This window comes from Diuraphis noxia, unplaced genomic scaffold (genome assembly GCF_037042655.1).
Source record: "Diuraphis noxia isolate RWA-SAM2 unplaced genomic scaffold, SU_Dnox_SAM2 contig0002, whole genome shotgun sequence".
Taxonomy (NCBI): Eukaryota; Metazoa; Arthropoda; class Insecta; order Hemiptera; family Aphididae; genus Diuraphis; species Diuraphis noxia.
This window is the reverse complement of record NW_028301712.1, coordinates 51683892-51709449: the sequence shown is the minus strand read 5'-3', so window position 1 is coordinate 51709449 and position 25558 is coordinate 51683892. Positions and strand designations below refer to the sequence as shown.

The following is a 25558-nucleotide window of genomic DNA, read 5'->3' as shown; positions in this document are numbered from 1 at the left end:
CCTATACCTAAAATATTTTCAGGCCGGAATTCACCATTCTCCAATACCTGGAAACGACACGTCGGTCGGCAACTCACCCACAGCCAACACATCTTATATTTTAAAGTAATAAAATACTTAATGTGATGAATTATATGAATATAAAATTGTGTAGTACTTACACTAATAATATTGAGAAAACATATGCAGGTATAAAAAAAATAAAAACATAAAAAAATAATAAAATTTTAATATCTCTCTAGCCACACTAGGTCCAAATATATATTATCGGACATGAGTGTTGTACAGTTGTACCTAATTGATAATTTTAATAATTATTATTTGATTAACTACTTATTAATTAAAGAAAACATTATTATAGCACTATTCAAGTATTTCCTATCAAATAAATCAATATTAATTAAATACAACACGAAAATTCTGTCTACTTTAATCTAATAATCATGTTATGAGTTATGAGTTTATGACTAATGAGTAGGGCTCGAATGCTCAATACGTAGGAAGTTATAGGAGTTAAACCAAATTTTATAAATAATCATAAAAATACAATAATTTACAATACCAAAAATTAATTTTAATAATTTTATGTTATTAATTTGCACTATAAGAAATGTTTAATATAACAGAAAACTATTTACAATTTTGACATTATATAGTTTAAAAAAGAAATTGTTAAAAATTATATTTGATAAAATACAAATATCACATTGGAATATTAGCACAATAGAGATTATAATATGCACATTGGCACATTGCTCTGCTTACAATAAATTAATAGTAAAATGTGAAGAAAATAAATAATAGTGACTTTTATATTCAATGTTATTATTACAGCTTGGGAGAGAAAAACTAAAATCTAAGAAATATTAAACCTCAGTTGAACTCTGATCATAACTCAACAGTTTCAAGTCAATAGGTTATACAGAAATCACAGAAAAGACACAGAATTGGTCACACATGGTGGAAAATTCAGAACCTTTTATAAACCCTTCATGTAAAATAAATATTATAAAAACACATAATCATCCAATGTACAATATTTAAAGAGGCCAAAGAAAAATGCTTAATTTCAGATAACCTGTACAATGCAATAGGACCCTATTCTGTTACAAAAAATGTATCATAGAACTTAATGTGATGTAAATCTAATGTAAATAACACTCCATATACTGCAAACTGTTTAACTGTTTAAATGACTGTTGTGAATTATATTGAAAGAACCTTGTAGTCGATGCTGAAACAAAACAAAAAAAAATATTAAAAAATATTATAATTATATTATAACTCAAATTTCTAGGAAGATAAATTAAATTAAACTAATAAATTACTTGATTAATTGTTGTAATATTTGCTGCATAAAACATCATCACTGTCAATGAGAAAATATGCTGTAAATGGTTTCATCATAAATAATGTTGATAAAAACTTTTTATCGGCACAACATGGTATGTTATTTATATCAAACCATTGATTATCTAATCAAAACAAAATCATTTTAATATTTTACAAAAGTAATAACTATTAATATAAAATACAGTGTCTAGAAGTAGAAGCAGTATAAACTTAATCAATTGTTTGTCACATTTTGTACATATACTACACAAGCATGAATCATCTGAAATTGTTGCTAATTTATCTCCCTTAAAAAAGTAATTCATGGTATTTTGATTTTTTCCCCCTTCAAAAATATAAAATATAATCCCAATGCCTAAAGATGATCCAAATATTACAATTATCTACATCTAACCTACCCAGAGGTGGACTTAGAACCATTCAGCCCACTATTTTTGAAAAATAATCTCCCCTATACTATTACTACCTAAACGTTTAGACATTAAAAATTTATTTTTGAATTTTTTATTACTCCACATTTCCCCAATAGCCATAATAAACAGGTGATAGTATTATTTTTAATTTAAATTTCTTTGAGGCAATATTAATTTATGTTTTTTATATTGCACTTTTAATCATAAATCATATTAGAACCTAAAGTATAATAAATGCAATAAAAACTATGCAATAATACTCTAAAATAGCAAGTATCTCCTTTAAAATGTATTGAACTGCAATGATGTCCTTTAAAATTACCAAAAATTTATTTTAACAATTATTAAGTGAAAAAGGCTACAGACTTCACAAAATAAACGTGATAATGATGTAATATACCAACTGACCAATTAGTTATTATTAGTTATTACTGATTGGAGTTCATAAAATTATAAATAGTAAAATTGACAAAATATGATAAATAGTAGTAGCAAAATGTTTTAAATTACCAATTAAATTTAATCTAAAGTTTGAAAATGTATATTTTGTATAAATATGCACTAAAAATTAACAAACATTACTTAAACATTATAATAAATAATAATTACTACCCAATGGTATAACCCTTCACTCAAAAGAAAAGAAGAAACAGTAATAAATAGACTACGGATAGGACACACTAGATTCACACATGGTTTCCTCATGGCCAAAGAGGAACCTCCCATCTGCACAACCTGCAGAACAAATCTCACTGTCAAGCACATCATATCGGTCTGTATGAAGTATAATCAAGAAAGGATCAAACATGGGTTATCACACAACCTCGATGCAGCCCTTGGAGCCAATTACCAACTCAACGCAGATTTAATTAACTTCCTCAAGCAAACCAATATTTATAACCAAATCTAAACATGTAAGCAAACGTAATGTAAAAAATAAAATAAATAATGGCCTTTGTTGCCGTAGTTGTAAACAATCAATAAAAAAAAAAAATAACAATAATAATAATTATTGCTAAAAAAACATCAAAACTGATAAAAATACAAAATAAAAGCTTAATTGTTTTCATTTCTTTGATGTTTAAATATGAAAGGGATTTTGTACTTGAAAGCATTGCTGGGGACGTCCCAACAAAATAATGCATTTTGCATCGAAATACAGACCCTATATAATATTATAACCAGAGCTCAGGACTTATAGCACTTAAAATCAATAAAATAAGTGCTTAAATACTAGTCAAATAATCAAAAATAATCAGAATAACTGGAAATAAACATTTTTAGAAAAATCACTAAAACAAGCGAAAAAAAGCACTTTCAAACTTTATAATTAAACATATTATAACATGACATACACTTTCATGCATTATGCTACATTTTAAGTAAATCCATAAAAATAAGCAAATGCTTTAAGCGTTGAGCCCTGATTATAACTTAGAAGTATTTAAGGTTTAATTAATAGAACTAAATGGATTATGTTGAAAAATAATAAGATTATACCAGGTTTATTTTATAGCAGTCCAAGGTACATAATAAGACACTAGCCCACCGTACAATTGTACAGTAGCCGAGTCCACCCCTGAACCTACTGTAGAACAGAAAAAAAGTTTATACAACTTAGAACATTTCAAATAAAACTTTATCTCAAAGATTTTTTAAAAGCTATAGCCCTAAATATTAAGTTACAGCGATAATAATTTATAGAATGGCTATTTTTTTTATAAATATGATATTTTTTTTCTATTTTTTTAAAATGTTCCTGACAAGTCCTTCAAGTTAGTCATATAAGTATAATATATATTATTTATTTTAAATATTATTGACTATGGTCTATGATTCAATGGTGTATTTTTTTTAAATATATCTTTTGTATTAATTAGGTACTATATTATAGGTAACAGACTTTTTTACCCCAAGAAATTTTTTTTCTTACTATCGAACCTACTATAACGCTTAATATACTATCACTAACTATCCAAGTAATTAATTTAAAAAACTACCATTTATTGGTGTAAAATTGGTTAGTTTTGAGACGTCTATAACAAACATATGAATTTCTTTCATACGTGGAATATCAGTGAGTTCAACATTAACAACTGCTATTTTTTGTACTTCATCTGTAGTTATTTCATAGTTACTTTTTAAATATCTGAAACAATACAAATCTAAAGTTTCAACAATGTTTATATATTATTCAAACTAACCTCAAGGCGGCATTTTCCAAAGACTCTCCTTTTGTTACTTTTTCATGCTGTTCAAAGATTTTAAATTCTTCAACATTATTACAAATAAGTATTTGACTATCTTTTTTAATAGTAACATTAACCCAAATTTCTTTAGTCTTTTTGACAACATTTAATAATTTGATAGTACTATCCAAGATGGTATCATCATTCAAATACTTGAAATGTGCTTTAAATGGAATTTTTTTTAATACCAAAGGAAACCACAATTTATGATCAACCCACATGTCGCATGGAAATTCATTAATTTTGAACCACTTTATTGGCGCCATTTCTAAAATAAAATAATTTAGTATTACAGGTACCCATACAAAAATATTTATAATAAATATAAAAATATTTTATTTGTACCATCAGATTCAATTATGTCACCTTCAAATTTATCACATAAATATACATGACCTTCCAAAATTTCTTTTGATCCAACATACTCAAAATCTATAACACCAATTTTTTTCATAGATATGGCATCCAATCCACATTCTTCTTTTACTTCACTGAAAATAAATATTAGTATTACTGTTGTTATAGTGTTATATAATTGGGTACTTTTCGATTATCGTACCCCAACGGTCGGCAGGCCGACTGCGGCGGCGGTCGGGATATACCGATTCCGTTCTCGTACCCCATTATATTTATCTCAATATTGTCAAGTTGCATTGCCATACGAATAAATAAATAATTGCCAAAAATATAATTTATTTTAATAAAATAATATTATATGAAATTATATGAATACAAAGAAATTATAATACCAATAAAATTTAATAAAACATCAATACAAAAAAAAAATTATAATCAAGTATTAATACTAAAAAAATTATTTTAGTTAAAAAATATTTTTATGATGGAGGTATTGAGATAAATATAATGGTGTACGATAGCGGAACTGGTATATCCCGACCGCCGCCGCAGTCGGCCTGGCCGACCGTTGGGGTACGATAACCGAAAAGTACCTATAATTGTATGGGTAAGTTTTATAATATTTAGAAAATATTTTTATAGTTAAAACTATTTTTTTTAAATTTTTTACCGTTTAGCAGCATCAAATATTGTTTCATTGAGTTCCTTTTTGCCACCAAATCCATTCCATTTGCCTTTTCCCATTCCACGATTTTTCATACCCAATAAGATTTCATCGTTTTTAATTATGAAAGTTAATGTCATCAATTTACGAGGATATAATTCAAAATATGTAGGATATGATACCATATTTAATATTTCCAATACTAATTTTCTAGATAAAAAAAACATAATTACAAAGTATACTCAAAAAAATACAAATATAGATAACTTAAATAATCCAAATTTAGAAATAACTGATCAATTAAAGGAAATTATTTGAATAAAAGAGTAAGTATTTTAGAAAGCATAACAATAATTTCATTACTATTTTTAGACGGTTCTTATTTTTATATTATAGATTTACACAACTATAGCTACCAAACAAGTCTAATTTTGGTATTTTAAATGAAAAATATATTAGTACCTGATATTTTTCAAATACAGAATATCAAAAAATCTATCACCAGCCTATTGGAAGTTGGAGGAAGTCATTAAAATATTGGTTTTTACCAGATTACTTGTATTTAACGACAAGTATGGAGATTGTGAAAATTATGGGACTGTCTGGACCTTGTTCAGTGGTGAAAAGTCAACAAAGGTATCTCAATTAAAATGGTAAAAAAAAAATTATAGTGACAAATATTGTAAACATTTTATTAATTATAAATTATCAATACTAAACACAGATTATTAAATATATAGAACAGAAATCAAGACACTGTTAAATTTACCATAAAAATTAAAAATCTGCAATTGTGCTCGTTACTTGGTGATAGGAACTAAGAAGTTTGGACGTTTAGAAAATCAATGAAAATTTAAACATTTCAATATTTCCAATTTAAAACAAATAATTCCGATAAAACTAACCACTCATAAAGCCACAACAGGTAGAAAAACGACCGGCCGGTGGCCGGCTACAGTTGTAGTAGCATTTAATCTATTCTGTGGTTGTACTACTTGTACTGCAGTAAGATGTGGTGCACTAATCAGTAAGCTGATAACGCGGAATCATAGAGTGATAAGTGAATTGATGAGAGAGAGAGACCACTTCGGTGAGAATTGGTCAGCGGAAAGAAGGGGCACGGTAATTTCACGTTTCCCGGACGTGCAAGACTGCTAGTGGAAGGTGGAACGGATTGAAGAGATTGAAAGTGCTATGTGCGGCCACCGTCCACCGCCACCATAGAATATTATAGAAGCGACACTCTCGGGCGGCCAATGTTAATGGGTCTAGAATATTTCTTGACCTTGAAATTGTTCGTAACTTCTTGTTCTACCGCCAAGCTTACAACATCATTCCTGTTGATAATTGTGCGACAAATCATTATTGTTGATAATTGTGCGACAAGAGTATTATAAATTATAATATTACATCAATTTTTTTTAATGATGTACGAATTGTACGATATGAGTTATAAGTATATAGGACGGATCACGGATAGTATATTTTTATTCAATAATATTGTAAGCAGTTTTTTTTTTTCAGATATTTATTTATTAATGTACCTATAATAGGTAGTACGTCTTATTTAATACATACAATTTATTACAAATTTTTACAAATCAACTACCTGCTATAAAGGTATGAGACAAGCTTGTGTTAAAGCTTAGAACATTAATGTTCTATGGTTGGAAATAGAGAATTACAATTTACTTAAATACAAATTATACAAACTAGATAATGAAATGATATAACAACAAATTTTAACATAATAGTATAACCAGTTAATAACAGTAAGTACATTTTACATTATTTTATTTACAGACCATGTTCTTATACAAAATTACTAACTACATTATAAAATAAAAACATATATACATAACAATATTTATAAATTACATAAAATTTGCAACTTTCTATTTTTTGTGTGAGGCATTTGCAAATTTCGATTGGTTCTCGTTAACGTTGTATAAATTCTAAATCTTATAAATAAATTCAACAAATATTCATGAGGGAATTGTTCACAGGGATGTTCAAAATATACATTTAACATAAGAGTTTTTATTTTTTGCCCTACTTTTGGTAATGGTGCTAAAGTAGGAAATTGATTAATAAATATAGTGTCTAGTTCAAAAATATACTGATAAAAATTACAATCTGGCATAGACGTAAATAGGGTTCTAAAAGACATAGGGCTTGAGCCCAAAAGGTTTCAAGAACAAAAACGGTGAGAAAATTCCACCATTTCCACCCACTAGTTTACTACACACAATTTTATCTACAATACATATCACAAATTAAATCTAAATTTATTTATTGAATTATTATAAAAATATAAGTTTTATACAATATTAAAATATTTATATTATACAAAATTAATTTCATTATAATTGCATCCTCCTTTCCTTCTCAGAGAACTTGTTTAAAATTTGTTCATTTTCTATTTTGTCAAAATAAAAAATAAATTTTAAAATTACATCAATAATTAGAACGAGCTCTGGAAGTATCTTGCATTTATGAAGACTAATAGTTAAACTAATTTAAAAATACTTACAGGTTTTCATCTTTAGGAAAACGATGAAAAGTCACCTGGTGTAGTCCTTCCTTCTTTTTGCAAATAATACAAATGTTGGGCATTTTGCAAAATTACAAAAAAAACGAGTTTAGAAAAAATTGCAAAAAAACACGTGTATATAATCAAAAGGCGTAAAAGACAACCGTTCAGATCAGAGTACAAAACGTATGTCATAGAAACCGCATCGGAAATCCGCAATGTTGACAAAACAAACCATTACATTTTTTAGTAACAGTGTGACCCATAAACATAAAAAGATGGGCAGTATTTGTGGCTCTCCTGGTAGACGATTTTGAGTGCCCCCCCCCCCCTTAGAAGAAAAAATATCAGAGAACTATATCAAAATAAGATCTTAGGTAGTTGCAGTGACCTTTTTTTTAAATTTTGGCGGCCTGGTCTCGAGCGGTCCGTTTCAGCGATAAAAGCGTTCCTAACATCATGTCCTACCGCCAAGCTTACAACATCAATCAGTCCGCCACGAAATAAAAATTATTAAAGTGGAGGGGCGAGTGTCGCTTCTATAATATTCTATGCCGCCACCGATCATCCCCTCCGGCCGCCACTGTTTAACACCAACAACTTTATTGCATAACTATATTAACAATTAGGTATGATGGGCAAGACGTCGTGTAGCGACTATAATATGTATAGCGAGCGGTATCGTATTCGTATTTCGTAGTATCGTACATTCGTACTCCGTAGTGGTAGTAGTAGTAAATAGTATTGTGGTATTAGTGGTTTGTGCCTCTAAGTGGCAACTCGGCGATTCCTCTATGTGGCGCACTCTCTTCCCGCCGCCTTTCATTCATAATAATAACAAAGTATCGCACAGGAAAAAGAGGAGGACGACGTCCGCGGACAGTGCGAGGAGGTGTGTTGTGTGCAGCATACAGCAGTACACGGCAAAACGCTCACATACAAACACACTCACGAATACGCGATTTATATAAATATATATATATATGTATAATAGACGAACTTACGACACAATAATAATACTATTATAGACTCGACGGACACACAATAATACAGTACACAATTGCTATCTAACACTGAGCGCGGACGTCGATCCGTATTATTCGCTATTGTGCATCGTTCGCGGTTCGCGCAACAATCGCAAATTTTCGGTGCAATAATTTCATTTGCTAATTGCTGAACGTTTTCCTGTAACTCCACACGCACAACGGCGTGTGCGCACATCAATATATTATTATTATGCCCATCGTCGTCTGACCGGAAAACACTATCCAATCTCGAGAACGCGTCCTGGTATCAACAGTTGTCATCGAGGTGAGTAATTTGTGTGTCATCCTCCTACACAGAAATTGATTATCAATGTTCGGCCCAGATTTCCATAGACTGAAGTTTAATCATATTCTGTTGACGCTGACAGACATGACGAATCGCGTATTCGCTCCTATTATACTTGTACTTAGCAGTGGTAGCCTTTCTGGTCAGACTAGGTCTGAATGTTTGTCCTTTACTGCCAACAATAATCTGAACAACAGTATTTCGCACAATTGACAGCAAACCTAGACATAGGATGTCTTATGTTATTACATCAACCTGGTTTTATATTTGAATTGCCCAACATTTATTAAAAGACAAATTTATAATAAATAAAATTTTTAAGTTATAACATACCTATAAATTATAATTAATAAAAACCAATACGCTTGTATGGTATGCAAATTTCTTAAATAATGCTTATGTTGATTACCTTCAGAATAAAAATTAAAACTTCTTGTTTTTTTTATATATTTTATTCAGTTGTACTCATATTATTTGCTGGCTTATAAATTTAGTTTAACCTAATCAATAATCATCATTTTCTATGATTGTTACTTATCTAATGTAATGCTTTCAATAAACAGTTTTTTTTTTTTACATAATATTATACTTGTAATCAAAACAAATACTTATTTTGATTATATTAACTATACAGACTAATCCTATTTAATCTGAAACAAATAAAGTATTACATTGATACAGCTGATACATTAAATATTATAGTCATAATAGTCTACCTGATGTATTAATCATAATGAATAACTCCATACAATTATATTTGTCAGAAATAATGAGTAAAATATAAGTGTTAATGATTGGTTGCTTATATATTTTAATAACTATGCTTTATTTATGCCATAAGTAGGCACTTTAAAGATAAACTTGTATTCTCGGTCAAAATTCCTTTAAAAATTAGTGTCCTTGATGAATTTTATATTCTGTTTGCTTATCTTGTATAGTACAATGGTATTTTTCTACATGTCTAGTATATATTGTTGATGCGGTTATAAATGTAAAAAACTATGCTAATAAGCCATACCTACTATACCTTAATTTTAAGACTAATGTTTAAAACCCTTAAAATTATTCTCCATTTCAGTGTTAGGTATTTCAAAATTGTTGTTTATTTGTTCTTATCTATGTATAATATGCTAATTGTAAACAATAATAATATCTAATTAGATACCGCCAATCATCAAGGCTGAAATTTTATGTCAAAAAATAGATATTTTAGAAAAATTAGAATGGTTTTCTAAACTACAGAAAATGTGCTACCTTATTTATAATAATATAGAGCAAAATCAGGAGAAGAGGGTTAATTGCTGATCTCCTCCCTTTATGGCCTTGACCATCATTTGATAAAATTTTTTAATTATATCGTTGTAAAATGTGTCCTGATATCCTCCTTAATGTTTTAAATTATTGCATTTAATAAAATTATGTACCTATTGCATAATGATTAAAATATATCATATTAGATAAACCTAATTATTAATATGAAACAGTTCACTTCAGTATTTTATTTCTTCTCTAACAATTGATTCTATAATTATTTCATTGTTTTCATAATATTTTGAAAAGAATAGTATCATTACTTTCTCTTGTAAAATAAGTAATTGTAGTCATGTACATAAATTTAAGGATGTACCTTAACATAAAATGTCTATGTTTTATTTCATACTAGCCTATAAAGTTTCTTTATGAAATCAACTAGGTATAGTAACTTGAAATAGGAATCATGGTTTTAAAAAATGTATAAATTTAAACATAACCTAATTATGGTTTTCTTAAAAGTACTTTAATTAAGACAATTAAGTTAATCACGAGGTTAATCAGTATTAAAAATTTAAAGAAGCATATTTTTTTGCTTTCTAAATTACTATTTCTAGTACCTATATAACAATGACATTTAAATCTTTAAACTTAGATATTATATTTGTAACATATAAAAAATAATAAATAAAGAAAAAAACCTTATACCTATCTAAGTATGTGTTATAACTTAAATGGTTAATTAATGTTTTAGCTTTCTAAATAGAGTTAGTCAAACCATGTATTTTAAAGACAAAACTACAAAAAGAAAATTAATTCTTGGATTTTGTTCTAAATACTTAAATACCTGTACATAACATTGTTAGTATAAGGTATTAAGTATTAATCTTAACTCCAGAACAATGAACATTATAAGTAATTATATGTACTGAGTTAGTTATAATGCTATGGCATGCATATAAATTTACATTTCTTGATTTAATTTAAGGTTTCAATAATCAATAAATTTTCATATTGTAGGTTAGGTTACTACTGTATTTATAAATAAAATAAAAAGCTCTATAGCAAAAATAAATACTAATCAATGCTTAAAATCATAGATAGTTAACATAAAAAATAATTAATTGAATAGTTAAATAACTTATAAAATATGTATTAAATATTTCAATGTGTTTATATATTAATATTTATTTACATTTCTAAGAAATTAATTAATAAAAACATTGTTTAGAGTATTACAATTAATTAACTGTGATTTGGCTGAATTTAACTCCATTTTGAGATACTTAACATTGACATGTTTAATTGGCATGTACCTATCTAAATTATTTTATATTTACTGTTATAAGCTAGATTAATTATTAATAATTGTGTTGCTTGAGATATTTTTAATTGAAGTGCATAATTTGTATAAACATTTAATATTCCTAATTTTTTTGTTTAAAATTAATTTGAAAATAAATAAAACAATCATTGTCTTAATTATATAAATATTTCAAATAAAACTCAATTTGCAATTAAATTTTATACTGTGTATTCTACAATATTTTTATAGACCCCTAATATATATTTTGAATTTTAGATGAAGAAACGTGAAGAGATGCAAGTCAATGTTGCCGGGCTAAGGAGAAATATTAAAAATATAGCACATAATTACTCTGATGCTCAAGTTAGTACAGTTTTTGATTATATTTTTTGATGATGAATTTCTATTTCTATTAATTTAACTTTATATATATATAACATACCTACTTACTAATAAATAATCATTAATATTTTGACCTAGTTAATTTTATCTCATTAGTCACGCTTCAAATATAAAAACTAAAATAACTATATTTTGTTCAACAAGAAAATAAATTTAGTTAGATACAAATTTATATAAATTATTTACATACATTATATTCTAGGTAAAAGTGCGAGAGGCAACTAGCAATGATCAATGGGGTCCAAGCAGTACGTTAATGGCTGAAATTGCAGACTTAACTTATAATGTAGTTGCTTTTTCTGAAATAATGGCCATTCTTTGGAAACGACTTAATGATCATGGACGAAACTGGCGACATGTTCATAAAGCACTTATTCTTCTAGAATATTTAATAAAGACTGGCAGTGAAAAAGTATGAATAATCCATATTTTTAGTATAATCTTATTAATGATTTATGTTTTTCTAAGGTTGCCCAACAATGCAAGGAAAATCGTTTTGCTATTAAAACATTAGAAACATTTCAACACATAGAGGACAATAAAGATAAAGGACAAAGAGTTAGAGATACAGCTACACAACTAGTAGCTCTATTAGATGATGATGAACGATTAAAGACCGAACGAGCACGTGCAATAAAAGCAAAAGAACGATCTGCACAAAAAATTTCTAGTTTTGGCAGTGATGGAAATGTAAAAAAATTTATTCATATTATATTTAACTAATTTAATGATGGTGGTGGTTATCATGTATTTTCTGTATTTTTGTTTTTACGCTTACATTTGGTTAGACAACTCCACAAAGTCCCAAGTATCCATTGGTAAGTTCATTACGTAAGATTTTATGGTTCACAACAAAAATGCATGTATTATCTACTAAAGTCTAATTGTGCAATAATAATAATAGTAGTATAATCTTTTAATGATACTTCTGAGACTGGTAATTAAAATATTAACAATTTAGCGATTGTATTTGTATATAACAGTAAATTGTTTTTAAATCATAGTATAGTATAAAGAAATATTATGATTATTATTGAAATTATTCATTTTAAAATAGTTCAATTATTTTAATATAAAAGGTAATTATCTACAAGTATTCTTATTTTTTGGGATATAATTGGGACCCTGATTTCACTCTCCACTATTATATCAATTATTATTATTAAAAATCAGAGACACAAAGAATAAAAAAGCGGATAAGTGGATGTTGCTCTGCTTTACTGTGGGTTACTCTAATGAATAGTATTAAATTTAAATACAATGATTTAATATCATTTTATACAAAAAAAGATTCTGAGCAGAGACGGTTTGTCAGTCAAGGATATTTTATATTATTCTATTGTTATTATTTCAAAAAAAAAATTGTAGGCACCTATAGAATAAATCCAAAATTAATTCATTAATTTTTAATTAATCATTATGTACCCGACTCACTAATTCATAATGTATACAATATACTATAAACAATTAGTATAAGTCATTAATGACATTAAATGATACAATAACAATATAAACTATAAGGTATACTTTAGAAACTTCAAGTACCCACGAATAATATTTTTAAATTATAACAATATAACTAAAATTATTAGTCTTGGTTATTTAATATGTAATTTTTTCCAATCTTGAACTTAAAATAATTATTAAAAAAACTATGTTTGATAGTTTTTAGATTTTTTTTTGCAAAATTAACTACTTTTGTGAAACCTGGTTTTAAATTTTCAATCTTTAGCTATACTCCGACCCACAAAAGATTAGTACCGTTACGGGCATGCATAATAACCGGCAGCAATAGCGCTTTTCCCCACTGTATGTTGTAATCATGGCGCGCTATATGGGGGATACACAGAATTGGACGAGTTTTGGTCGTATAGTGGTACTGATTTCTTGTGGGCTGAAGTATATAAAAGTTGAACATTTTATACATCTGTTGCAACTAAATAATTTGTAAATTTAAACTTCAAACGGTTATAAAAAAAAAACCTACCTATATTATATTATTTTTAATATTTTCCAACTGCTAAATGTATGGAGATCCTTGTATTAAATTTTCAAGTTTTTCAACCCAGCGAGTGAAATGTAATTGACATTTATACAATAAAAAATTTAAAAAAACATAAAATTGCATGTCTATAATTAACTTTTTAATTTAATTTATCTACGGTAATTTGTTTAATAGTTAAACCAATATCCAAAATCGATTTTGTGTAAAAATACCCTGTTTTACTTATTTTTATTTTTGTTATTCCTGGTGCATTTGGAAACTAATTTACAGTTTAACTTCCCCAATTGACTTTCCCACTGGAAAAGCTACTGAAGTTGAAGATTGAAGTATTATTTTTACAACTTAACATGAACACAGACAAAAAAAAAATATGTAATTAAAAAACACATCATTGTAAAATCAATACATTCATCGCTTCGCTCAGAATCTAAAAATTATATATTGAATGTATTAAAATCATTGTACTATTTTATATTTGAAATAAGTTCTATAAGTATAAATGCATATTTTGTAAATCATAAAATAATAGTTAATTTATTTTTTGTAGTTCCGAGATTCCTATGGCTTATATGATACACGACCTCCTGTAAAAGGTTTGTTGATTGTTATTGTATGTATTTATTTAAAGGTCAGAATGGTAGAATTTCTTGTTTATATTATATTTTTAACTTAGTGTAACAAAATTTTTTCCCAAACTTATGAACATTTAGATAATATAAGATTTGATGAGGGTTTAATATGAAATTGTTCAAAATAATATATTTTTTTCACTATTATTTTTTTTATTTATTAAATAAGATGATGACTTAGTATTTTTTGGTTACCAAAAACTTAATCTTATTGGATGTGATGTTTTATCTAGTTTATTCTTTAGTTAGGTTCACAAGTTTATTTATAATAACCCGGTATCATTTTGACTGAACTTTACTTGAAATCATTACATCAAATATATTTTACTTTCATATGTTTACAATATTATCTAGGCTCAAGGTGAACCTAGCAAAATGAGTAACCAACACTTATTTACTATTTCCTGTTTGGCTATTTTATTATTTTAATTTGTGTAGTGCTGTTTAACAATATAAAAAATACCACTAAGTTTTCTTTTAATTGTGCAATTTATGTGTTCAGTTTGAAATACCTCATAATTTTGGGTTATATGAAAATTTGCTACACTTTGTTTTAGATACAAAAAACAACAAATTCTATTATTACAATTTATGCTTTTATAATTATAGTAAAGACAATAAATAATCAAGTATCAATATAATTATTGTTATTCGTACATTAATGTTCATATGTAAAATTATTTTACCATTAAATACATGTTATATCTATTTCAGCGGAACTAGAAAGTGCACGTCCACAGACCGTCGGTGAAGAAGAATTACAATTACAACTAGCTTTGGCTATGTCTAGAGAAGAAGCAGAACAAGAAGAACAAAAGAGGCGTAGTGATGATGTGCGGTTAAAACTGGCACTATCTCAGAGTGAAAATGAATTCAAGTAAATTTAATTCATATAAAAATAGTTGATATGTTTATTCGGGTTAAATAACAAATAATATTTAAGTAGTGGTTCGGAATCTGGAGCTAATAGTAGTAGTGGCAAGAGCAGTAATATGTTGGACCTATTGGGAATTGATCTAGACAATGATGCAGATCAAAATGGTGCAACTGGAACAACAGCAGACCCATGGGGTATGCCAATAAAAACTCAACCACAGGTAATATACTAAAAATAAAACTTTAAAGAATAGATTTGAATAAAATTAAAAATGTATTATTAAGCCATGGTTATTAAATAAAATGAACAAAAGCTATTCAAATTCATTGAATAGTCTTTAGTATTAAAAAACAATTCCACTTGTCAATTCACAACTCAAAAATGTTTGATTTAAAAAATTTAATTTCAGCCTTTAAATTGGTCTAATGGAGATTCAAATAATGGAACGTCAGGCCGAGCTGTTGACCCTTGGTCACCTGTTACACAAAAACAAAATGCGACTTCTTCTACTCATGTATTGCCAAGTGCTAACAATGGTTAGTTTAAAATAAACATACTTATAATACATAGAATCATTTAATTCTATAAAATGATTTTAAGGTGTACATCCTTGGCTATCACAAAACACCTCAGCTGTAACAATGGCTCCACCAGACCCTTGGGCTCCTGCGACAATTGCTCAACCTTTAAATACACCAAATCCAGAATTTGATGAATTTGCTCTTCTTGGAAATCGATCGGTACAAGCAAGTATGTAAAAATAAGATTTTTTAAATTTAAGTTTATTGTTTTCAAATGTATATAATATTATTTAATTATTAATGTCCAATGTTATGTTGTGTTTAATTATTTAGAACCTACCCCGGACCCATTTGACCTATCCCATTTAAATAATGAACTTCTAGGAACTTCACAAAGTTCAACGTCTGGTAAAAAGACACCACATAGTTTCTTAGGAGAAAATTCTGCTTTAGTAAATTTGGATAACCTAGTGACAGCTCCTATTAATCCAGCACCAGTTGCACAAATACGACCACCTGGTACGTACATTTTTAATAACTTTTATTCATGAAGTTATTAACATTTCTCATTTTATAATTAATGATATAAAGTTATAAATAACACAATTGAGCTATTTTTAGTTGTTTAAATTTAGATTTGATCCTAATATAATATTAGTTGAATAGTCTTATAGTATGCTTATATTTACTACATTATTCTTAAGTTTTTTTAAAAATTATTTTAGGCATGGCAAATCCTTTTGGTTTAACTCCACAACCTCCATTTGCCAATCAACCAACAGCTCCATCTGCATTCAGTGGTCCAACTACTTCGACTTTGCCACCACCACTTGTGCCGTCACCAAATCCGTTTCTGTCGTAGCAAAATTTAAGGACTCTTTTAATCAATTACCAAATGATTAACAATAACAAAGTTATATTTTTTTACAATTGTTTCCAATTTCCAGTAATATTTTATTCGAGCAACATGTGTTTTTCTTCTTATTTAAAATGTAAATAAATTAAGAAAAAAGAGCTTGGAAAAGTTAATTTGGTCTCTAACGATAATTGTAAAAAATAATTACCTTTATAACTTTTAATCGTAATAATGTTATTTAATTAAAAACGCAAATTACTAGGGTGTATAGAGATACAAAGAAAAATATAAATTTTTCAAGAATAATTAAAATGATTTTTACTTTTGCAGTCAGCATCAATATCTTAATTCTTTTGATAGATACTTAAAAAATAGCTACTTCATAATACGTATCATTAGCAATTATTATTAGTAAAAATAATTTCTTACCAATGTTTTTCAAAATATGAAATTAATATGTAAGGTTTACTATTTAATTTGCAATACCGAGCTCAATGTGTTAAAAAAAAAAAAAAAAAATACTTTATTATTGTTAAACGCACTGAATATATACCTTTTTTATACATAAATATATAACTTAGATTTTATTTAAAGACGTTCCGATTTTGAAATGCCCGCTATTATGTCACGCGTATTTTTCTATGTAAATAAGAATAGTGGGTGTGAAAACGAGTGAGAGATGTATTGTATTTTTTTAAACAATTTTAAATCCGTGTAGTTTTTGTTTAATTAATATTGTGACATTGCCTGTGGTAAATTATATTGTAAAACATAAAGCTATGTTGATAATAATTATAATATTATCAATTGGTTTTAATAACAATAATTGTTTTATTATTCAATCATTTATTATTGGCCGGTATATTTATAATACCTAAATATATATTATTTTATTTTGTTACAGTAATTTTCAATGGTGTTTATATTTTATTTAGAATATACATATAATAGTAGTGGTCTGCTAACATTTAATTTGAAAGGTAAAAAATTGTTCCACAATAGTTAGCGCTTTCACCCAGTAAGAGTGTCTTTCCCTACCCCCTTATTTAACAAATCAAATTAAGTAGTATATTAAAATAAGTTCTATATATAAATGTACAAAGCTTGTGCTTCTACTTAAAATACTATTCTGAGTCTGCTCAAACCTATGTATGATTATCATAGAAAGATCCCTAATTTAGATTTTGATCTGAGCAGTGAGTGTATTGGTATTAGATGTTTTAGATTTTAAGAGAAACAATGAATGTTTTAATTTAACAATGATTTGTATATTTTTATTTTGTTATTTTAGAAAAAAAAAATGTGTCATTGCTGATCAGTGATCACCTTTTAAGTCAGTAAGCGTGTTTTATTATTATTCAAAAATCATATAACTGTAGACACATGTAACTTCACCAAATGTTGGTTTTATCATTTTATACATATTACATATGATAAAATATTTTAACTCGTTTTGAGCTACTTATAGACTTTATTTTGTACATTTTTCTTTGTTGGCCGTTAGGTTAAATAGCTTGAAAAATGAATGTAAGGTTCCTCATATTATATTTCTAAAAACGGTTCAAAAATATCAAAGATACAATGTACAATTTTTTTTTAATGAATTCTATTCCAAATTTTGGCAAAATCTCAAAAAATTGTTTTGTAGTTAACAAATTTTAAAATTCACAATTCTTATAATAATTAAGTTGCTCAAATAAGGTTTCCCATTTTTAGTTAATACTTTAACAAAAAAATATTTAAATGTAGTTCTGCTGTAGATATTTTAAGAAAAATGGACACAATTAAATTAACTAATTAATTAACGTAGAATAACAATTTCAGTTATTTTTTGTAATTTAAAAATAATTATTCATATATTTATAATTGGTGTATGAACAGCTCAAGATTAACATTGTGTTAAAAATTCAAGTTTTTAACCGAGCAAACAAATTTTTATTGATATAGTTTATAAAAAATATTGTAATTGTAAAAATTTTTTGAAAATATGCATTTACGCATTACACCCTACAAGGCTACAACCATTCATGTTGTAGTAATACCAAAAAAAAAAAATCAATTTTGCCAAAAACTACTACAAAAATTATTCATGTAGTTCCCTAATTTGTTTTCTTTGTTTATTCCAATTATTTTGAAAAATATATCAACATATTTTTACTTTTGAATAAAGCTCTAAATAGATCCGATATTAGAAAACATACCTTATTGTTACCACTGTGATATTATAATTTACTTTACACAATGACATTTTCATTAAATTTAAATTAATGCTTAGCTATTTTTACCCGGAGTCTATTCACAGAATCATTAATCACGTCGGTATAGCTATAATAACTAATAAGTTAAAAGCAGCCAAAGCAATACTATATTATGAAATAACATTAAATAATCACATGAAGGGTGGCTGACCCCAAATATTTGAGACATGGGACGAGGACGGCGAAGAAGATATTATGATAATTAGTTATTTTTTCATTTAATTACTAATATTACTACATTAAATTATATTATATCATATACTTATGTTTTAAGAAAATATTGATTTAACGGCTTCAACCCGCCGTATATGACATCTAAAAAAATTAACGACTAATGTATAATAAATAATATATTATAATAAAATATCCTTGGAAATAAAGGCTAACAGACCTATGCTAAGAATCGTTTTTTGTTGTGATGTATATTGTTTTTAATAGTTTTATCGCATTCCTACAACCTACACTCATCACTTATCAGTCATTTTTAAGTTATAACTCAATGACGAAGTGGACTCGATTACTCGAAAGTCGAAACCCATCCAACAGTGAAACTTACCCGATTTTTGTTCAAATATTAATAATAATAATAAATTAATAACTGATCATACTATTAGTGCTATAACGTTTCCTTTTAATAATATATTTTTTTCTTTTTTCTTATGTTTTATTCAATCTGTTTCAAAGGAGAACAATAAGAATAATTATTGATGATAGAAGCTAAGATAAATAATATATACAATGGCAGATTTGGCGGATTTCTACAATCGCCTCCCAGTGGAGGTACTACGACATGAGTGAGATTTTCTTAGGCTAGGTTATTATTGTTCATATATTCACTTAGGCATAGGCTAGCATATATATATATATATATATATATATATTTCCGTTGGAATAAAACATACATAACATAATATTATGTACGCCTGCTATACATAATACAGGGCGATTTTTTTTATCATGAACCACTCATTATTACAAAAAGTATCAATGTTTTTGAAAATATTTTCTTACAAAGTTTCATGTTGTTAAAAAAACAACGTTTTTATTAAAAAATTATATTTTTAAATATTTTTTATCCTTATAATTTTTTAAGTTTTTTACTTTTTTGAATGACAACCTAGAGTTTTAATTTCATATTCCAAAGCAGAATATTTTTCTAAGTATTTTGATACGTAAAAATCGAATTTTGGACGAGTAGTTTATGAGTTATTAAAGTTTAGAGAAGTGGAGTAGTGGACAAACATTTTGCGGGGTAACCCCATACCACTCCACTGTGCCAATCTAAACTTTAAATACTTATAACTCATAAACTACTCATCCAAAATTCAATTTTTACTATCAAAATACTTAGAAAAATATTCTGCTTTGGAATATGAAATTTAAACTCTAGGTTGTCATTCAAAAAAGTAAAAAACTTAAAAAATTATAAGGATAAAAAATATTAAAAAACATAATTTTTTAATAAAAACGTTGTTTTTTTAACAACATGAAACTTTGTAAAAAAATATTTTCAAAAACATTGATAGTTTTTGAAATAATGAGTGATGGTTCATGATAAAAAAATCACTCTGTATAAGTAGTATTATTATAATTTTTAACACCAAGATCGGCAAGATCTACGGTAAATGTAATTTTGTGTTAACGGTAATACCTAAATGCAATTTTATAGGGTGGTATAGGCAATTAAGCATTAAGCTAAGTTTCTCAACTAGAAAATTAAACTATAATTGACAGACCGTATTAATTGTATTTATTTTTGTTTCGAGGTCAAGCACTATTTAGATATTCCAGATTTTAACGGATACCTAACTATAATAAATTTACATACTTACCTAATTAGTATAATATCAATATGTGTCTAGACTCTAGACTAAATAATATCGATGCGGCATTGCGGTCAGATGAACAATTCATCTTTTTTGTGCGATCAACGATCGGTATTTTATGTCTTTATGTTGTATGATTTATACGAACGGATGTTTGATTTATATAAAGATAAAAACGGATCAATTTCTATTTCAACGACTTCCTCGTATTAAGTAAACATATTGTAACAATTTTAAATGGCTACTGAAGTGATAATTTTAAACGCTTTTTTCCGTACTTATATAATATTTAATGAGCATAAATCTATCTATATTGTATTTGTATACGTAATACGTATAATCGTACAGATATTTTATAGAATATGCTCGTAGCAGTGGGTTGTAACATTATATATAGGGTTCAAGTGCTATTCAAGCAACATCTTAAATATGGATGGATTGGTATTGATATAAAAAAAAATAAGATATATTTTATAGGTCGGCATAGAAATATATTATGATGAAGGGTAGGTCACCTAAAATTATTTGAGCATCATCAATTTTATTTATAATAGCTACACTTAATACTTATACACAATACACATCACTGACTCATAGATCCATGGTAGGTATAGTACTATAGTGTATATAGCTATTATGTGGCCTATGTCGATAGGTAAATCGTGTTCATGTCACATAATATTATATTATATTGCTACCACAACTACATTTAACATCTTACACAGCAAACCACTTAACAATGATAGGTTTAGGTTGTTATCAAGTGTAAAAAAAATTATCTTTAGCTCATAATTACGTAATTTATATACACATTAAATACTAATACATGGACGTGTATACAATAAAATATATGTATCTTAATAACATTTAGGTAATATAATGTACAAGTATACTTAGCTATAGTCTATAGGTAGGTATTAGCTATGTAGGTACATTGTACACCGTCGATCGTCATCATATTTTATCCAAAAAGTCTATATCAAATACCAGGTATTTTTTGAATTTGTTGAAAAAAAATATATCATGCTTTAATTTAAAAAAAAAAAACAGTGTTAATTATTGTTATAAATGTATAATGCATTAAGCATAAGGTAATACCAAAACATAAAGGTATGTAGCACAGGTACCAACTAATTTAATTATATTTATAAGAAATATTCATATTGCTCATTATTTCATTAATGAGTAAACATTTTAGAATGTACATGCGAAATACTCCTATAAAATCTTATATCACCGCAAAATCATCTTCGTAGCAATAGCTATAATCAACATTAATACATCTAAATACGATTTTTTTTTAGGAGTAATCCATGAGGAATTTATGAATTCAAATTCTTATAGATTATTGTAGAAAAAATATATTTAAATATTTATCTGTCATCATAGTCTCACATAACATATATACACATAATATAGTGATATACTTATACGGGACTTATGTGATGACCTATTTTCAATATCTATATTTTTTTGGTGTTAACATGTACCTATTTATCTAGGTCAGTACAGCGAGTGATATTTTTCTTAAATAGTTAAGTGTGAAATTTACACATGCGTTTGATATTTGAAATTTGGACGTATTAATTCATTGGCACCCAACTAAATAGGTATATAGATAATCGCCAAATATCACATAATTGAATAGAATATTATATAATACTATATCCAGTGGCGGCTCGAAGGGAGTATATTTGAATCACGTGATTCACAAATATATTAAAGGGTGGTTGGGTGGGTAGGTCTTATGGTTGGAAAAGGTAGATTGGACCATTTTTGCAGGTTGGTATTTAAATATTAAATTATAAATAATAAATATAATATGTGTACTCAGCAGATAATGTACAATAATAAGTAATAACTAATAACTATATTTTAGGGTGGGTGGTGTAAAAATATTAAACGTGATTCGAGGGAAAAAAAGTTCAAGCCGCCACTGACTATATCAATAATAATAATTATTTAGGTAAGCCTGGAATAGCTATAATACTAACGACAATTAATGACGAATAATATATTATTTATACAATTTGAATTTTTAATAAATTTTAGGTAAAGGTAAATACATTTTTTTTTGGTTTGGCTGAAAAATTAATAGGCTGAAGGAAAAACCACAATTTTTATATGTTATAGGTATTATCATGGACTCATGGTATACATATATCATGACTCATGAGTATAACTCTTTATCTACGGAGTATGAGCCATTACATTGATCTTGTAACGTCGATATAATTATAATTGTTAATATTTAATTAGTAAAAAAATCTGGATACCTATAGGTAAAATAAATCCAAAATTTATGAAATCGGATTCATTATGTACCAGACTCACTTATTCATAGTAGGTATTATAGGTATACAATAATATACTATAATGCAGAGCCGGCCTTAGGGTAAAGCGAGGCCTAGGGCAATTTTTTTTAGATGAGGCCTATAGTAAAGACTTTTTTTTTATTATTTGTAAGTCGACAAACAGTAATTATAATGTTTTAGTTGGTAAATTGTTGAGACCGTCTCCGCCCAATAATAATATGGTGCTTTTGGCATCAGAATCTAAATAATAAATAATATAATACATCATTAAAAATTATAATTTCAATAAATATTTTATTATTAGATATTAGTTTATTTAAAATATTATAATATTATACACACTAAAAAGTAAAAATACACTGAACGTTGACGCTTATAGCTAAGTTAAACAAAGTTCAGTGTCCTTGCTTTATTTCTCGCAAATTCATTTATTATTTCATTGTAGTCCAAATTTGAAGCTATGTCTTCTTCAATAGATAATATTGCAAGTAAAGTTAGCCTTTCTTGAGTCATTGATGTCCTTAAATATGATTTTATTAGTTTTAATTTAGAAAGAAACATAGAAGAACACAGAAGGAACCCACGGCTATTTTTCGGAAAATGCAGATCTATCAAGGAGGGTTTTAAAGCCAAAACCAACATAGTTAAAGATGCTCATGGCTGTTTGATTACTGAGGAATCAAATATAGTTGAAAAATTCCGGAAACATTTCAAAGAATTACTGAGTACTACTAACGAGGTTGTACACTCAGAGGAATATCAAGAACATACCACTAACTACTCGGTACAGCCAGAATTACCAGAACCAGAATATGAAGAAATAACACAGATAATTAAATCTCTAAAAAACAATAAGGCACCGGGGGAGGACAATATCAATGCGGAATTAATTAAAGCAGCTAACCCAAAATTAATATCAAAGATTTGGCTATTGATCAAGGAAATATGGGTAAGTGGAAAAGTCCCGAACGACTGGAAAACAGCGATCATTTGCCCGATATACAAAAAAGGAGATCCGATGGAAACATCAAACTATAGAGGAATCTCACTTTTAGACACCTGCTATAAAGTTCTGTCGAAAGCAATCCTGCGAAGGCTTGAAGTCTATACTAACGACATAATTGGAGACTACCAAAGCGGCTTTATGAGAGGGAAATCTACAACATATCCCATTTTTAGTACCAGACAATTGTTAGAAAGGTACTATGAGTATGGTAGAGAAGTGCATCTTTGCTTCGTGGACTTCAAACAGGCGTACGACAGTATTATAAGAAGAAAACTATGGGAAGCACTGGAGGAATTTGGTATACCAACCAAACTAATCCAGCTGATAAAAGAGTGCAATACCGAAACAAAATGTAGAGTAAAATTTGCAAATACACTGTCAGAAAGTTTTGAAGTCAGGGCTGGCCTAAGACAGGGAGATGCGCTTTCTCCAATACTTTTCAATTTGGCTTTAGAAAAAGTAATTAGATCTCTCCCTGCTAGACAAAATATGGAAATTCTGGAACAGAACACTATTTTAGCATACGCAGATGATATCGTAATAATTGGTAGTTCTCGAATTGATGTGGAAATGAGAACTGCAGACCTAATCAAAGCAGCAGAACCTATAGGATTAAAAGTCAATCGAGAAAAGACCAAATACCTAGTAGTATCAAGAGAAGAGAGGGCTCTGGATGATATGCTAGTGGATGGATATGTTTTCCAACAAGTAACAGATTTCAAGTATCTAGGAACTAATATAAACAACCGTAATAATATGCACAACGAAATCAAATTGAGAATTGCATCAGGAAACAAGGGATATTATGCACTTGCGAAATTGTTTAAGTCGAAACTTTTGTCCAGGAAGTCAAAGGAATATTTATATTCCAGCTTTTTACGACCGGTCTTGACGTATGGCTGTGAAACCTGGTCGGTAACTAAGGGAGATGAGGAGAAGTTAAACATATTTGAAAGAAAAGTACTACGTCGAATATATGGCCCTGTAATTGAGAATGGAGAATATAGAAGAAGAACTAACCAAGAAATATACCAAATGTTCAATAAACCCATTATAAGTTCGTATCTAAAAAGCAAAAGGTTAGAATGGGCGGGTCATATTTGGAGATCGGACGGTATTGCAAAAAATATTTTCGTTGGAAGATTAAACGGTAAAAGACCTAGGGGCCGACCAAGACAAAGATGGGAGGACAGAGTGAAAACGGATCTCACGGAAGTATCAGAAGAATTAATAAGGATTGAAGATAGTGAAGACAGAGATAGGTGGAAAGATGTGGTTGAGGCAGCGAAGGTCCTAAACGGACTGTAAAAGCTAAAAAAAAAAAAAAGTTTTAATTTAGAAAAAGATCGTTCTGCACTGGCTACAGTTATTTAAGATTTTAGAACTATTATTTACTATAACTTAA

The 25558-nt window shown here is 27.7% G+C and overlaps 2 protein-coding genes across 5 annotated transcripts; one reads left to right on the top strand and one right to left on the bottom strand.

Moving 5' to 3' along the window:
* Window positions 1–209: 209 nt before the first annotated feature.
* LOC107163411 (uncharacterized) lies at window positions 210–6249 on the bottom strand. Of its 2 annotated transcripts, none has more exons than XM_089218659.1 (7): window positions 5942–6249; window positions 5043–5246; window positions 4361–4506; window positions 3971–4283; window positions 3767–3915; window positions 1329–1475; window positions 210–1234 (listed from the first exon to the last, which is right to left on the bottom strand). In XM_089218659.1, the coding sequence occupies exons 2-6, from the start codon at window positions 5219–5221 to the stop codon at window positions 1333–1335; spliced, it is 930 nt and encodes a 309-aa protein (XP_089074785.1). In that variant the 5' UTR covers window positions 5222–5246; window positions 5942–6249; the 3' UTR covers window positions 210–1234; window positions 1329–1332. The 2 variants fall into 2 exon arrangements, with proteins under 2 accessions (XP_089074785.1, XP_089074784.1); XM_089218658.1 differs by having other exon boundaries at window positions 5806–6248.
* Window positions 6250–8198: 1949 nt separating this feature from the next.
* Window positions 8199–17655, top strand: lqf (epsin homolog lqf). Of its 3 annotated transcripts, none has more exons than XM_015510858.2 (12): window positions 8199–8880; window positions 11735–11821; window positions 12063–12272; window positions 12329–12550; window positions 12649–12678; window positions 14413–14458; window positions 15209–15371; window positions 15438–15591; window positions 15781–15907; window positions 15972–16121; window positions 16226–16411; window positions 16618–17655. In XM_015510858.2, exons 2-12 carry the CDS (start codon window positions 11735–11737, stop codon window positions 16752–16754), a joined length of 1512 nt encoding a protein of 503 aa, XP_015366344.1. In that variant the 5' UTR covers window positions 8199–8880; the 3' UTR covers window positions 16755–17655. The 3 variants fall into 3 exon arrangements, with proteins under 3 accessions (XP_015366344.1, XP_015366345.1, XP_015366346.1); XM_015510859.2 differs by having other exon boundaries at window positions 8202–8880; window positions 15441–15591; XM_015510860.2 differs by lacking the exon at window positions 12649–12678 and having other exon boundaries at window positions 8202–8880.
* The last annotated feature ends 7903 nt before the right edge of the window (window positions 17656–25558 follow it).

Bases quoted from the DNA above. Each gene is read 5' to 3' on its own strand.
- lqf (XM_015510858.2), top strand. From the start codon at position 11,735: ATGAAGAAACGTGAAGAGATGCAAGTCAATGTTGCCGGGCTAAGGAGA. The intron at 16,122-16,225 runs GTATGTAAAAAT...TTAATTATTTAG, and splicing joins AAATCGATCGGTACAAGCAA to AACCTACCCCGGACCCATTT. The intron at 16,412-16,617 runs GTACGTACATTT...AAATTATTTTAG, and splicing joins TGCACAAATACGACCACCTG to GCATGGCAAATCCTTTTGGT.
- LOC107163411 (XM_089218659.1), bottom strand. From the start codon at position 5,221: ATGGTATCATATCCTACATATTTTGAATTATATCCTCGTAAATTGATG. The intron at 4,284-4,360 runs GTACAAATAAAA...ATTTTATTTTAG, and splicing joins TGACATAATTGAATCTGATG to AAATGGCGCCAATAAAGTGG. The intron at 1,476-3,766 runs GTAGTTTTTTAA...TGTTTTGATTAG, and splicing joins CAATTTTACACCAATAAATG to ATAATCAATGGTTTGATATA.